This window comes from Gordionus sp. m RMFG-2023, chromosome 2 (genome assembly GCF_954871325.1).
Source record: "Gordionus sp. m RMFG-2023 chromosome 2, tfGorSpeb1-WG-v2, whole genome shotgun sequence".
NCBI classification, from domain to species: domain Eukaryota; kingdom Metazoa; phylum Nematomorpha; class Gordioida; order Chordodea; family Parachordodidae; genus Gordionus; species Gordionus sp. m RMFG-2023.
In genome coordinates this window covers 5718813-5734919 of record NC_088776.1, presented here as the reverse complement: position 1 = coordinate 5734919, position 16107 = coordinate 5718813, and the positions used below count along the sequence as shown (strand labels likewise).

The 16107-nt window shown below is 27.9% G+C and overlaps 2 protein-coding genes across 3 annotated transcripts; one reads left to right on the top strand and one right to left on the bottom strand.

The window, feature by feature from the left end:
• The first annotated feature begins 3660 nt into the window (after positions 1-3660).
• LOC135923361 (tRNA-specific 2-thiouridylase MnmA-like) lies at positions 3661-8483 on the top strand. 2 transcript variants are annotated; one of them, XM_065458057.1, is made up of 7 exons: positions 3661-3789; positions 3842-4007; positions 4059-4264; positions 4997-5595; positions 6628-6792; positions 7783-8067; positions 8186-8483. In XM_065458057.1, the coding sequence occupies exons 1-7, from the start codon at positions 3714-3716 to the stop codon at positions 8297-8299; spliced, it is 1611 nt and encodes a 536-aa protein (XP_065314129.1). In that variant the 5' UTR covers positions 3661-3713; the 3' UTR covers positions 8300-8483. The 2 variants fall into 2 exon arrangements, with proteins under 2 accessions (XP_065314129.1, XP_065314130.1); XM_065458058.1 differs by lacking the exon at positions 3661-3789 and having other exon boundaries at positions 3886-3999; positions 8186-8480.
• On the bottom strand, positions 8386-13051 carry LOC135924012 (probable serine/threonine-protein kinase DDB_G0283337). Its single transcript, XM_065459060.1, has 6 exons — positions 12004-13051; positions 11772-11867; positions 10705-10988; positions 9908-10088; positions 8653-9313; positions 8386-8567 (listed from the first exon to the last, which is right to left on the bottom strand). The coding sequence occupies exons 1-6, from the start codon at positions 13049-13051 to the stop codon at positions 8504-8506; spliced, it is 2334 nt and encodes a 777-aa protein (XP_065315132.1). The 3' UTR covers positions 8386-8503.
• Positions 13052-16107: the final 3056 nt, after the last annotated feature.

The window sequence follows — 16107 nt, the reverse complement described above, 5'->3', positions numbered from 1 at the left end:
ATTCGTTGAGCTTGATTATAAATAAAACGATGCATTTTTTTAAATTTCTGTCATTTCTTAAAATGTATGAAGCCTTCAGATCAAACTTCCTTTCAATTAGCAATCCAATTATTAGAAATTTTTTGTATTGATTTAAAAAAAATGCATAGTGTGTTTCGCCAATTCTTTGATGTTGCTTCATTAAAAAGAATTAAATCAGTTGAGAAATAAAATTAAATCAGTTATTGAACGGTTAAACCATTTAAAATCGTTGATGTTGATATGACCGATTAATACTAACCTTTAAATTGTTTTTTTTATGTTGATATAAATTGATTTTTTTATAAATTGTGTAGATTGATTTTTTTTATATAAATTTTTATATATTAATATGAAAATTGTGATATAAACCTGATTTTTTAGTTTGATAAAAAATGTAAAATTTTAAAATAAATTATATAAAATTAAATTTGTATTTGATTTATTCTAAATTAAATAAAATAATCTCGTTACATTTAAATATTTTTAGAAAACTTTAGTTGAAATATTTGTTGACCGAAAGAAAAATGAAATATTTGTCCATTAAAAGTAAAGCAATGTTTGGAATAAATATAATAAAAAAGAAAAAAAATCCAAGTAGATGGATTAAAAGATATGTTATGGACATTGAATTTAATGGATATTTCAATACTCAAATATGTTATGGGTTAATTATAGCAAGCTTCAATTTTCTTACACCAGATTGTTAACGTTAGTATAATTTTTTTTTAATCAATAGTCAATAGACAAATGAGAGGATTAGTGGAATTTAAATTTATAAAAGCAATTATGTGCATGCAATATCGTTATATATGGTTTTGTGCAAATTTATTTAAATATTTTAGAGAAAAAGTCAAATATATTGCAGAAAAATATCTGCAACTGAAAATATGCAATACAAAACTATCTTTGCAAGATTTGAAATAATTTGTATATAAATGCAATTTATTAAACGGTTGCATAAGAATCAATTTAATTTTAAATTCATTTTAATTTCATTAATTTTTTATTTAAATGCCCTCTTTTCCACTAAGCAAGATCTGGTAACCCTGGATATGAGGCCTTTTCTTGAGAAAAGCCAAGATTAAAATTTTAAAAATAAATTCACTTGTTAAATTTTATTTCAAATGTTTATAAAAATTATTTATTAAAATATAAAATACGTAAGTTAAAATAATTTTAAAAAAAGTTATAGAGCTAAAAAATATGTGATTGCGCGGAGTGTGCAGAAGTGATTTGCACCGAGCCAATTTTTTAGTCCAGTCCGAATCATTTTTAAAAAATAGGCCAGACTCTACCTGATCCGAAATTATCTTTTAAAATAGGCTTCTGCTCGTACTAAGTACGCGCCGCAACGGGATTTTACAGATCTCAATAATGTATAACATATAATATGAAATTCGTTATCAGATTTAAGGCCAAAAAAAATCTAGCCAGGGCTATTTGTATATGAATTTATAAAATAGTGATAGCCCAAACACATACCCAATACCTTTATGATTTTGCTTAAATATTTTATATATTTTTCTCAAGATTGATTCTAGTAAAAGTAAATTTTTGCCCCAGCAAGTCCAAAACCTGGGAGTAGGTTAATTGATTTAATATGTTTCTTATAGGATAATTTATAAAAATTATTTCATTATTTTCATAGACAATGTTAAATATATGTAAAATTTTTATAAATAATCTGATGCAATATAGAATTAATTTAAATGGGTAATCGTTGCCGATAAATATTTTTTCATGATCTAAAATTTTGTCAGTACCAATTTACTACCGAGATGTTTTAGAAGATCTTTTTTAAATCAAAAATTTTTAACTAGGCTTAAATAAAAAAATTTTAGTAATTTTTTTTGGAGTAAAATATAAAGACAGTGCCAATTTATACCCAATGGTTTTACCGAAGGTTTTTGAACATTGTTCTACTGCCGAAAACTTTTAACTAGGTAAAAAGTTTTATAAATTTTCATAATTATTTCCTCGTGGACAAAAATTGGATGTCAATGCCAATTTATTACTAGAATCTGAGGTTTTAAAACATCTTTTTAGTATCAAAAACCTTTAACTATTAAAACAAAATTTAAAAAAAATTTAATATTTTTTATTCTAATAAGGTTGAAAGTATAATTGCAGTGCCAATTTATTTCTAGACTCAATGGTTTTAGAACTTCTTAGAATCAAAAACTTTATACTAGGCTTAAGCAATATTTTCAAAAAATTTTATAATTTTTTAACCTCATGGAGTAAAATATAAGTGCCAATTTATTAGAAGACCCAATGGTTTTTCTAGTGTCAAAATTTTTTAACTAGACTTAAACAATGTTTAAAAAAAAATTATTCTTTTTCTCGTGTAATAAAATATAATGGCAGTGCCAATTTATTACTTGAGCTGAAAACTTTGGAACACCTCTAATATCGAAAATCTAAAGACTTGTAATTAATTATTCTTCAAAATTTAACAAAAATAAAGATTATTCTTGTGTACAGTAGAAGGGATATTTTTATTAGTGAGCACGATTGGCAAATACGTCGACTTTTTGAAAAATTATAAATAAACAAAAAATATTTGTAATATAGAATATAAAATTCTTTCATTTTACATATTTCCAATTTAAAATTATCAATTGGTAGAAAATGCCTAATAAGTTTTATATAAGGTAAAACATTTAAAAAATTTTAATTACCACTTATAATTATTTCATATGAAATTTTAAATACTATACCTATATCAAGTTATTTCATTAGAAGCGCCACTAGAGTTGGGGGAAGGGAAGCTAGAGCTCGAGCTCCTGAAAAATGTAAAGAACATTTTGGATTTTTTTTATACCAATAAAAAAAAGGTAAGTAAAAATGGTAATATAATGTTAGATAGATTTTAAAAAAAGTTAAATTTCAAAATTTTAAAAATATTTTGAGATCCCTGAGATCCAACATGAGTGCGGGGTAGGGATAAAAACTGTTCGCAACCATCTTTTTTTGAGGGAGGAGGGGGTAGGATAAATTTATTGGGGGGGGGGGGTTATCTATTAAATTTTTAGATGAAATAGGACCAATTATATTACTGTAAAAATTGCTACATTTATAATTGACCTGCTATAATACAATGGTATTGCTGATCAATCTATATAAGGCAATAACAATCAAATCATAAACATTATTTATTTTATAAATAAAACTCTAAAATATTGTAATATAAAAAAGTTATTTAGATCATATACTCATTTAAAAAACCCCGCATATATAATAAATGCATTATATAGCATATTGTTTGGCAGGGGTTTAATATCTAAATAACTCTTTAATATTTTAATAATATTTTGATAGTTAGTAGCAGAGCTAAAATAATTTAAGTTACTTTTTTTATAATTAATGAAAAATGTACCATTATAATTAAAAAGGTGTAATTAATAATGCGAAGGGAAAAATTTTTCAAAGGGGTGTGAATAGGTTTTGAGAGGGGTTTGCATCTTGTGAAAATTCTGTCATATAGACACTGCCTGAATTATTATAAAATAAAGATTAAGATTAAAGTTAACCCTCACCTTAACCCTAAAAATAAATTAAAATTGTTATTTAATAAGATAAATCATTTATATTAATAACATGTCAAATATGACAGGTTTGTGATCATAAATTAATGAATAGAATTAGATCAGCGGGTGAATATCTATAGCACCTATCAGCTGAACGATGAAATGAAAAAAATCATAGCGTGCGCTTTATCTGGAGGTATCGACAGTTTTGTGGCTTCATATTTACTAAAAAGAGAAGGTTTATTAAATATTATACTCATTGTTTGGACATTCCATAAAAATATTTCAAGGTTTACATATAATTGGAGTATTTATGAAGAATTGGGATGTTGAAGAGGAACAAGGTGTATGCTCCAATAAACATGATTTATATGATGTTGAAAAGATTTGTAATAATCTAAATATAGAATTTTATCAAGTCAATTTCGTGAAAGAATATTGGAACAATGTATTTTTGTAAAAAGATGATAAATTTCATTAAAAACCACTTTTCATATTTGTCTGTAGGCCTGCTTTAGATGATTACAAACAAGGGTATTATACTCCAAATCCTGATATATTATGTAATTCTGAAATCAAATTTGGATGCTTTTTGAATTATTGTATAAATGTTTTAAAAGTCGATGCAGTAGCAACAGGCCATTATGCATCAAATAGTTGGGACATTAAAAAAGTTCTTTCTAGGCAATATGATTCAAATTTACATATACTTGGTATTAAATAATGTGAAGTTTTTATTTATTATAATATTATATAACTGGATTTGCCATACAATTTTATTAGATATTTGTACTATTTTTACCAAAATTGATAATTAATCTTCATAAATAGAAAATAATTTAGCCTACATTTTATGGATCTTTAAAAAAATACAAGTTCTTGACTGATAAAAAAGAGAGAAGTGCCATTAATTTTTTTTCTCCTATTTCATTTTACTTTTATAAATTTCATAAATGATAAATAAATAAAATATGATTAAATTAATGATTTATATCTTTAACTTTTTTCAGTAAATATAAAAGTTGGCATAACCATGGGGGCAGAAAATAATTTTCCCCCCAAAAAATCCTCATTTTTTAAGATATTAAAAATTACAAAATAAATAAAATTGGAGAAAAAATTCCCTATAAATATATCCACAAAATAAAAATCCTCAAATAAAATATTTACAAATTTTGAGAAAATCAATTACGGGTAATTATTTTCTAAGAATTATTATTGTGGATTTTTTTTCCCAGTGAATTATTTTCCTAGATTCAGTCAAATGCCTTCAAAAATAGGTCTTATAGAATTTACTGTGAATAAAATCACCCAACAGCAAAATAAATTAAATTATTATTGTTTTGTATTGATCAGTAGTGTGTTTAAATTGATGCATTTTTTGTTATATTTTGATCAAATATATCTAACATAATTGATTATTTGTATATTTTAAAAAAAATTAGAAAGACCACGTCTGATTGCCGCTCGGGATATAATAAAAGATCAAACCTTTTTCTTGTCCAACATAACTGAGAAAGCTCTTAGCAAATGCATTTTCCCATTATCCAACCTAACTAAAGATAATGTTAGAGCCATTGCCAAAAAGACTGCCTTAGCTCCTCTATTCTCTAAAAAAGCGGAAAGTATGGGCATGTGTTTTGTGGGTAAAAGGACAAAATTTGATCAATTTTTAGCTCAATATTATTATGATTTTCATCCAGTTTACGATAAATATACAGGCGATAAAAAAATAAATAACCAAAATAATCATACTAAATCTATGACAAATATGAAAGATGATACGATATTTAAGGATGGTGATGAGAATTCTATAAACGATTTTGAGTTTAAAATCAATGAGAAGTATCAAGCTTTTGAGGCTAAAGAAACAGATTGCATAAGCTCAAATTTTCAAAATAATAAGCCTCAAATGGAAAATGATTATATTCTGAAAGGAGATCTATCGGATAAGAGAGAATATTACAAAACTGTTTTAATAGACATAGATTCAAATTTACAAGTCGGTTATATGAAATATAACAGAGATTTGGATAATAAAGAAGTAAATGCTTTTAAATATGATTTTATTTTTTCAAAATAAAAATTGTTCATATTTTTTTTTATATAGATAAATTGATTTTTCTAGAAAAAAAAGAATAAATATTACATACCCCGATCTTGCATTTTTTAAATAATGTCTTTTCAAAATGGCGGATAATTTTTTTTTAAATCTTAGATTAGTGTTATTAATTTTTAAAACATTTTTTTCTTTCCAGCAGAAAAGGCCCCAATGCCTACAGGCGTAACAGATATTTTTTTATAAGGTCCCTTTTAAAAACTAAAAATAATTTGATTATGGGGGCTCTGACACCAATGGTATAGATTACAAAGGTGGTTCTTGGTCGGCTTCACATTGGGATTATAGTTCCAGAGCGGCAAAAAAAATTTAAAACCTATAAAAAATATCCAATAAAATTACGTCCATATAGAAAACCTAAAATGGTTAGAGAATAGCGTTCGATCAGTTTAAAAATTGCGAAATCAGGGTCACGTAGTATTTTTTGGTTAAAATTTTGAGCTAGCCATAATCGAACCGTTTAATAACAACTAGTAGAGAATGCGAAACAAAAAAAAATTAACATCTATTTTTTTTGTCAAGAGTGCCAGTAAAATGGTGCTCCAAAAAAAAACTAGAGTCGGCCCTGAACTTATTAATAAATTTTAAACCACGCTTATCATACTTTAGTTATCTCCTAGCCAAGCTATTTTAAAAGGGTGTCAGCAAAATTGCACCGTTAACACGTTGGCACGAATAATGTTACTAAATTACCTAACTTGGAATTCCAAAATTGCTTCACACAGTTTTTTAAACAATAATTTTATTTTTATCTCAATCCTTAAAATGAGTGCGGCTCGAACTAGAGGCTGAAGGCTTAGTTAGGTAATTTTAAACAACTACTCACGACTCATCAACAGTGTCATGTTTTATCGCAACTACAAAAAATCATTCCTGCCAGGAACACTCAGTTCTTAAAATTTTTTTAGTAAACTATCAATCATTTATTAAATTGCTAATAATTTATATTAAATTCAGTCCGACCAGGAGAGCACAAATTTCGTTACCATAGGTCAGAGGATCGAAAGGCGGAGAATGATTTACGCGAACGAATCAAAATCGCGTTCTTGCCATACAAAACAAAATAAGAATGTTAGGTATTACGTCGTAAGAAAAGATTTGGCTGAAAATATCATATACGTGGTAAACAAGCTTAATTATATTATTTAATCTTTTTCGGTTAAAAAGTTGGCAATATAAATTTTTTTAGAGGGATTTTATTAATTAACGATTAGATTAGTTTGTATCTTTTTATTTGCTGAATTTTTTTTAATAGTTATTTTATTTTTTCAACATGAATTTTTTTAAATTTTAATAATCTTTTTTTAGTAGTATGAGAATAATGGCTTAACATTTATTTAAAAATAATATAAATTTTTTTTGTACCTAAACGTCATTTCAAATATGGTTCTATAGTTGACCATTGAGAAAGTATCTTATTTGTTTTATGAATTATAAAAAGTTATGCAAGCTAAGTAAGAAAAACCATTGGGGGAAAGGTATCCAAGTTTAAATTTCTTATGTTATAACAATATTGATGACAAATCTGAAAATAGTTTATTCAAGTTATATCTACCACAATATTGATAATACAAATCTGCAAGGCATCTTTTCAATTGATCAAAATATATGTTTGTAAAATTTAAAAAAAAATCAAATTTTTTGAAATGTCTAACCCGACTCATTGTTTATTTTTCATCTCCAATATAATTTATCAAAATAACTCATTTTATAAAAAAAATGTGTAAAAATTAACAATCAATAAGTTTCCTATAATAAAATATCATTTCAACAGAAAAATTTGTTTTTTTAAAAAAATGAATAAATAAAAATTAACCAAACATATAACAAATAAATAACCAATGCTAATTATGAATGCCGCCCAATCGAAAATTTTCGAACATTCTAAATCGCGAAAAATTTTGGAATATTTCTTATGGTCTCCAAAAAATATTGATAAATGTCAGAGAAGGGTTAAGATATTAGTCAATGGAAAAATAAACGTAGTTTTGGAAGGTTGGATTAATCGGATTCTATTTATGGTCTGAACTGAAACGTTTCACTTTCCCTGAGAAATTATTATTTATATCTCAATTTTATACAAACGAATGTTAAAACAACAACCAACACTAGTCCTCCTATTGGAACCACCCGTCACTCTACTCAACGATGTTTACAACCCTCGCTCCTCATTGGATAAATGGCTCTATCGAATCATACATGACCAAACCCGGTATTATGGATTGCTTTTTCAGGCATGTTAACATCGAAGGTTGGTTTCCTTGCCGTGTAAATATAGATTTATCGTCTCCAAATGTAAAATTAAACGATTATTACGATCGCTTAAAAAATGATACGACCCCAGAACACATGCTGGTTGAATTGAAGTACCCAAGTCGAGCCATCACGCCTGGACAAGTAAATATTATTATATTGTCACTCATTATTTTATCTTCCATATTTCGATTTTTTTTGCTAACCCTAATTTTAATACAATTCTATTTTTTTTGTTAAAATAATGTATTTCATAACAAAGTACGCCGTGTTTTATAAAGACTCCGTTTGCTTGGGAAACGCTAGAATCAGTCGCGCCTTACCTAAAGCAGCAACATATCAAAATCTAACTCAGAATTTAAATAATATTATTTAGTAAATAAAATGTTAAATAGCAAAACTACTAGTCAAATCGTTGTATATTTATATTTTTTATTATAGGGAAATGTATATAGACGACGATTAAATTAAGAATTATATAAATAAATATATCTATATATAAAATTTAAATATATTTATGATTGCATTGTATAATTTGTTTATTTATTAACAAATATAATTTCGTGACTGCAGCGATTCATTAATTTTCTAGTGATGAGTCTGAGCCATTCTTTAATGGCTTAATTCTATTGTATTTTTTGTTTCTTTAATAATTTTTTTTTTAAATAAAATAAATAATGGAATATGCTAAATTTATCTCGTTTTTGTAAAATCAATATACATTCATACCTAGGTTTTGGGGGAATTAAGTTGTCTTCAGAATCGTCTGTGATAGTTATAAAATTCGGACCTTTCTTACTTTCCGCAGGCAAAATTACAAATTTTCTGTAGCCCCTTCTCGGCAAGGGAACGGGTTTATCAAATACCCTGGGTTTTGAACGCGAATCCAGCTTATATATAATATTTTTACTTTCATCGTCGATCGAAAAATCGGTAGCATCCGATATGACGGTATCTTTATCCTCGTGGTGGTCAGAATCGACAAAATTATTATGGCGTCTTTTGGTAGCTTTGGTTTTATCGTTTCTTCGGTTGTTTTTGTTACCTACATTTATATGACTGTCATCGCTAGACGAAATTTGAATGAAACCGGGTGTAGGCAGCTCTATCTTACTACAACTAGTCTCTTTGTGGGTTACAATAGAATTATATTCATCATCATTATCGGTGAGAAAATGGTTTGTATCATATTCGGATTTTTCCATGTTATTATCGACGCAAAAGCTATCTTGGTTATAGGTCTCTTGCCTCTCCTGTGTATCGGGAAACTGGGAATATATGTAGGAAACTTGTTTGTTATTGTTGGAGATTTTGATCTTGAATTTGTTGCCGTACATCCCCTGAATATTCTTGGTTGATTTTAAATACACGGCTTCCATCTTACTTTCGCCTAAAAATAAATTTTTTTTACTTATTTATATCATATAAAAACTAATACAATTTTATTTTAATATTCGTAAGGGACCCTATAAAATTTTCAGGAGTAGATTTCTTAAATCGGTCCTAACAAATATTATAAACCCTGTAAAAGTTGTTTATAAGGACAGTTATATTATAATAATCATGGAAAATGATCATCTATGGCAAGCGATTTCCTTAGGAACGTTTTTAACAATTTTTCTATATTTCGAGATAGTAAGGATAATAATAGGTAGAATTAATTTTTTTTGCATAATAAAATATTTTTAAAAAAATACTTGTACCCATTGCCCATCATTTAATCGTAATAAAAATATTTTTTGTTTTCTTATTAATGATTAGATGGCGTCTGAGCGTTCTTACCGTGTGCAAGTTCTTTTTAAGGCTATGTCCAAAATGGTTTAAAAAAATTTGAAAAGTTTTAAAACTTTCAGAAGTTTAAAAATTTAATTGAAATCATGCTAAAAAAATTAGTATCGTATCTTTTTACAAAATAAATTTTAAAAAAATGCTTTAAACGTGCCTAAGAAAATGGCCTTGAAAAAAATATATGATTTTCACCAACTTTCAACTCCTTCGTAATATTTCGACGAATTGGGTCTAACTACAAAGCTATCCAACATGGTATTATCTAACTCTTCGTCATTTTCTAATCCAGTGTCGCTGCCGCTGGCAGAACCGTCGACCTGAGCTTCCAAATCTAAGAATTTCAAAATTTGCTTTTTGGATACGCATTTATTTTGGCGCTTTTTTGCGATTGGAAATCAGATATTTTTTTATTTTAAAAAAAATAATAAATTAAATTTGATATAAAATAATAATATATATAAGGATTTTAAATTGACTTTTTTATTATTTGAAAAGATCATTAACGCATTTTATTTGGTGTTGGGAAATATTAAAATAAATACAACTTGTTTTTTTTAATAAATTTTTTTAAATCCTATTAATAAAGAATAACCCAGTCAAATTTATTGTAATTGTCAGATTTAATAATCTATTTTAAATCTCAAAATTAACAATGAGAACAATTGATCTTAGAATTAAAATGAAAATTCGAAAACAGGTATCTTTTTGAGTAATACAAAAACAAAGCAAAAAAAAATAGGATTTTTTATTTTCCCAGCCTAACCTACGGTAGGAACGAGAGTCATTAACGAGGCTAAGATTATACACTCAAGTTTGGAAAGCTTTATGTCTAGCTCTATTCCCCAACTTTTTCAAAATTTGTAAAGTTCTAGGTCTGAACTCGACTTCACAACTTTCACTAGTTTTAAATGTCATAAAACTTCAAATAAATATTTATATATGTTTTTTTTTACAAAAAGCATAGCAAATGTGTACTATAAAAAATTATATTACCTTATTCGATTTTCGCTTATTCTTTTTAACTTCGAGAAACGAATCTTCGAGATCATTATCACTTCCGGGATTATTGACTATATTATCATCGTCATCTGATTTATGAGTAACCTTTTCGCGGATAAAATGATCACTATCGCTTCCGAAATCATTGACTATGTTATCATCGTCACGCGATTTATGAGTTCCCTTTTCGCGGGTAAATTGGTCACTTTCATTCTCATTTTGAGATTCGTATTCATTCTTCTTATTGGAGGAGAGAGTCGCTAATATTCGTTTTTTATCTGATTCAGATAATTTAAAGAAATATTTGTTAAATCAAAATACCGATATAGGCTAAACACCGTATCACATAGTTTTAAAAAATTTGTTTGGTAATTAATAAAAGAATTAAGACTCTACTTTGTAAATATGTAGATTATTATTCAAAATAAATTTAACTGCTTTTAATTATTTTTTCAAAAAAAGTATATTTTATTTTGATAGTTTGTTATATTATATGTTATTTTATAGTTAAATATTAATTATTATGTGATAAAGTACTTTTTAGTCAATCCAATATAGCCTTATCAATAATTTATTTATAAATTCCATAAAAAAACTGATGTTTAATGTAATAAAATGTATATGCGTTCAATTAATAATTTTAACACGATGGTTATTTTCTTTTATTGGACATATAAATATAAAATTTAATTTAAATCAAAATAATCGTTATAAATACAGTGTTGTGATGATTTAATGAAACATATTGACGATTAAATTAAAACCCATTCATATAAACTTATAATCTTGCGAAAATAATTAAAACAACAAAAGGAATAATAAGAGAAATTTCAATAATGCATTGTTTATATTTAAATTATTTTTGCAAAGATTATAATTTTATATGTTATGGGTTTTAATTTAATCCAATATGTTTCATTAAATCATCACAACACTGTATTTCTTTATAAAACTTAATTTAAATCAAAATAAATAAATAAAATCTTTTTTTGTTGATTTTATATATAAAAAAAATCATAATATTTGCCAACCCCAATCAACCAATAAATATAAAATATTACCAGCGAACGGTGTGCTATGCTTTTTAGGCATGAAGTCAGGTGAGAGTTTAATTTTGTGAGAATTGTTCGGTGTTTTCAAGATTGTAATATTATTTTCTTAATAAAAAATATATTAATTATTATATCATTTTTAAAAAAATCAAAAAAAAAAATATAATATATTCTTTACCGGATGCAAAGTTTTTTAGTTTATGGATGATCGGTCGGGGTAGCTTAGATTTAAAATATTTACCGTCCCGCGTTTCAATATTCTCGGTAGCCCTTTGAAAATATGACGGACTTTTATCTAGTTTATTGTCATCGTTTTTCATTTTTTGGTTATTATTATCATAATCGATGTTAAGATTTTGGAATATGCTCGCGTCTTCGTCCAGGCCCAAGTCAAAAGAGGAGTATAATACGTTATCCTTTTGGATAATTTTAGCGCTCGCGGGTAGCGTAGCGCCTTTAGACGCCTTCACACCACTCTCTCCCTTTGTTTCTAAGTTTTTAACGATAGGTTTTACCTTATCCAGATCATTCTCAATTTGTTGGTTGAGCTCTTCTTTAACGTGATAATTATCTCTATCGTTCCCTAATCCCAAATCGAAACAACTGCCATACACTTTTTCTTCGTTTATGACTTGAGCATCAACCGCCGAAAATTCGTGTCTGTCTAGTGTTGAATCAATGCCCATCAGATCGAAATTAGATGATATATCTAATTTATTCCCGCTAACGTTATTACTTCCCATCTCATTTTTTTTATCCACTCCAATCATGTCTGACCCTACCTTGTCGATGTCGACATCCGTAGAGAAGTAGGTATTTTTTGAGATGTGTGCGCACATGGTAATGTCTTCTTCGGATATATCCTCATCCAAAATATCAAATTTACTCTCGATTTCTGTATCTTTGTTAATTTTTGATTGATCATTGTTAATATTCGTACCGTTCTTAGGTTTAGATAGGGGCAAGTGGTTATTTGATTCAAAATTTTCATCGAAGCTAAAATTCAGATCGAAATTCGAATTAAGATGAGGAAAAGTGTCGTGATTGGGATTTTCTATTTTGTCGCTCTTGGCAAGAATTTGCGCATCGTTCGATTCCAGATTTAGACCCATTAGATCATCTTCACATTCGTCGGCGAATAAATCGGAGCTCACGTCGAGAGGTTTATCATTATGATTTGTTGGATATTTATCGGCTAACAAATCATTGATACTATCATTATTTTTGTCGTCAAATAACTCGTTTGGATTATTCACATTGCTAGGAATACTTCTATCACCACGATTCATAATATCAACATCATTCTTTATTCTATCGATATAAGCGTCTGCCAATTTATCAGAACTTCGATGCTCAGGATCTGTAAACCCGCCATTTTTAATGATATTCAAGGGAGGAGAATGTTCTAAATCAAAGTGGCAGGGGGTAGTGTAATCCATATCGGCATCTCGCTTGACGTCTCCCTTATAAGGAGGAGCTAGTTCTAAATCGAAGTGGCATAATGTAATATAATCCATATCGCCATTGACGTTTCCGTTGGTAGGAGGAGACAGTTCTAAATCGAAGTGGCATGAGGCAGCGTAATTTGAATCGTGATTGAACTTAACATTTTGGGTAGTAAATATGGGCGATTTGTTTAACGATTCTGAAAAAAAAAAATTTTTTTATGAAATATTTATTTATTTTATCATTAATATGATCAAAACTTTAACTGATGATCTTAAAAAAACACCTTATACATATAATAATTTATTCTAACTTTAATAAAACTTCCCTAATTTGGGAACTTACAAAGGGCCTTTTTTCTAATTGGTTTGAACTCCGAGACCTTACTTACCTGCCCTTTAAGATTTATAGAGCTTACAAATTGAGCAGAGCAATTTATAGTTGTGTTTTTCTTTCAAAAAAATAACAGGTTATTTAAATTGGAATGCTATATATTTTTTATTTTTAAATATATGGAAATTTTTTTTTTTAAAAACACATACTTATTTTGCGTTTGTTTTTAAAAAGGATAATTTACCAATTGTATTATGAAAATTTATCGTAAAAACGCTAAGGCTTCAATTTATAAGCGTTATCTCATGGGAAGAAAATTACGTCTACCCCATTTTGCGTTTTTTTTAAAAGAAAAATTACCAATTGCGTTATGAAATTTACGGTAAAAAAGCTAAGGCTTCAATTTATAAGTGTTACTAGGGGAAGAAAATTACTTCCATCCCATTCCCCCACACTGGTTTTTTTTTAAAATAAATAGAATTGAAAAACCGTAATCTTTCTTCTTTGTGAAATAAGCCGGGGGTGTTAAATCAAAAATGGGAGAAGACTCGAAATCTTGTTCGTTTAAATCGTTCTCGTGGTATCCGGTATTCGCGTTATGGAAATCGTTAACGTTCGCGAGAAATTTTTCCGTATGATTTTTCATAATCGAGTTCGCTGGATAAACAGATACTTCACCTGTTGCTATATATTTTAAAAAATATAGAATTATTACGAGGAAACTGGAACTTCCGGTGATAGAAAAATGACCGATTTTTAATAGAAAACAGAACATGTTTTTTTAAAAAAGAATTATTAACAGAAAGTGTTCTATATATGATATAATAAAAAACAAGAAATGAAGCGAAAAGTGAGTCAAAGAACGCAACACTTATAAAGAACCACAACGTAACAAAGGGCACTTCAGGGCCCCTGACCTATTATCTTATCGTCATTTTTTTTAAAACAATTTCTGGTCATGTGATTATTTTATTTTTTTATTTCATCATTTCCTTTTAAAAAAATCTTTCCAAAAATAACCTGGCAAAATTGCCGTTTCTTCATCTTCGTCCGAATCGAACCGCAGCAAATCCTTGTATTCGGACAAATTATCTTTAAATCTATTTGCTACCTCGCATTTCTGCACTTTCGGAAAAATGTTAATGGTCGGTCCTTTCGAATCTAAGCTGCCAGCATTTCCAAGCGCTTCCGGTGTTTTCGAAATATCGCCGTCGCGATTCGCGTCGTTACAACGACTGGAGTGGCGGGATTCGGGCTCAAGACGATTGTCGCAAGTTCTGCCAATGACCTCGAGTATGGTTTTATCAACGCGGGCATTATAATCTAAGGCATTACCCTCGTCATTACAGGAGTCAGATATTGAATAGTCGTTATGGTGATCAGGAATATCGATATTAAGCTTTTTGTATTATTTTTTTTTTACAACAAAAAAAATGATTGGAATTGAAATAACGAATCAGCAACCACTTAGTTATTTACCCCTCAAAAAACCCCCATTTTAATCCTACGTATAAAATATCAAAAAACGAAACTGATTCTAAGTTTTTTTTGTTGGACAGGAATATCTTAACGCATCGCTCTGCCCTGCATTCACATTTAGTGCCAATTCCCGGCGGAACGGTTTAGGAAGTAAATCAAATTCGGACTTATATCCTACAATGACATATAATACTTACTTAGATTGAGATCTATTTATTTAAAATGAGTATCAATACAAATCAGCTGGTGACACGCGATTTTAATTTTTCCTCCATGTAAACAATTTACATTAAAATTTTTATAAAAAAAATTACGTGAAGAAACCAAAATGGCGTGCTATGCCAATTTATAAGTAAAAATGTTTCAAAGATGCATTGATGAAAGAATCGTCAGTCAGGATAACCCTGTCATTCACAGTGAGCGCGAATTCGCGGGCGAAATATACAAAATACGATATAAATATAATAATTTTACATTCATTTTTGTTTATATTATATGTCATTGATACTCTACCTAAGATACGTGAAGATAAAATCTTCCATCCCCTCGTTCATGCACATTTATTTTTGGTCTAGTTAGGTTAGGATATAAAAAAATCTATATTGGGAGAAGGGGGCCTCCATCTTATTTAAATTAAATATAGTAACCACATGTTAGCCAGATTGGAGTGTAGTGTTCTAAAAAAAATGGCTTTCCCAGAAAATTGTTTGAAGTAAACTTCAAAAATATAGAAAAAACATTAAATTTCGGTTTGTACTTGATTATCCATTTCTTCATCGTTAGCCATTTCTAAAAAAAAAATATTATAAATGATTGTGGGAAAAAAAAATGGAAGAATTCATGATCGATTTCATAAAAATGAGTTAAATAGTAATATTTATAATTAAACGTTACTTATTTAATTAGTTCCCTATTTTGGTAAGAATAAAGCTTTTGTCCAAAGATTTAGGGAGCAAAAAAAAACTCTAAAGCGGATGGTGGAAATTGTCTACCGGGTTTTTAGCCCGCTTTTTATTTTTAAACGACCCTTAAATTTTTTTTATGAAAGGATAAAAACATAAATTTTATCAGATTTAAAAACATTTTC

Excerpts from the sequence above, each read along its gene's own strand:
- LOC135923361 (XM_065458057.1), top strand. The coding sequence starts at position 3,714 with ATGAAAAAAATCATAGCGTGCGCTTTATCTGGAGGTATCGACAGTTTT. Across the intron at positions 3,790-3,841 it reads ATATTTACTAAAAAGAGAAG|GTTTACATATAATTGGAGTA; the intron begins GTTTATTAAATA and ends AAATATTTCAAG. Across the intron at positions 6,793-7,782 it reads CTGAAAATATCATATACGTG|TCCTCCTATTGGAACCACCC; the intron begins GTAAACAAGCTT and ends AACCAACACTAG.
- LOC135924012 (XM_065459060.1), bottom strand. The coding sequence starts at position 13,051 with ATGAATCGTGGTGATAGAAGTATTCCTAGCAATGTGAATAATCCAAAC. Across the intron at positions 10,989-11,771 it reads GCATAGCACACCGTTCGCTG|ATAAAAAACGAATATTAGCG; the intron begins GTAATATTTTAT and ends TATCTGAATCAG. Across the intron at positions 10,089-10,704 it reads ATAAGCGAAAATCGAATAAG|CGCCAAAATAAATGCGTATC; the intron begins GTAATATAATTT and ends ATCGCAAAAAAG.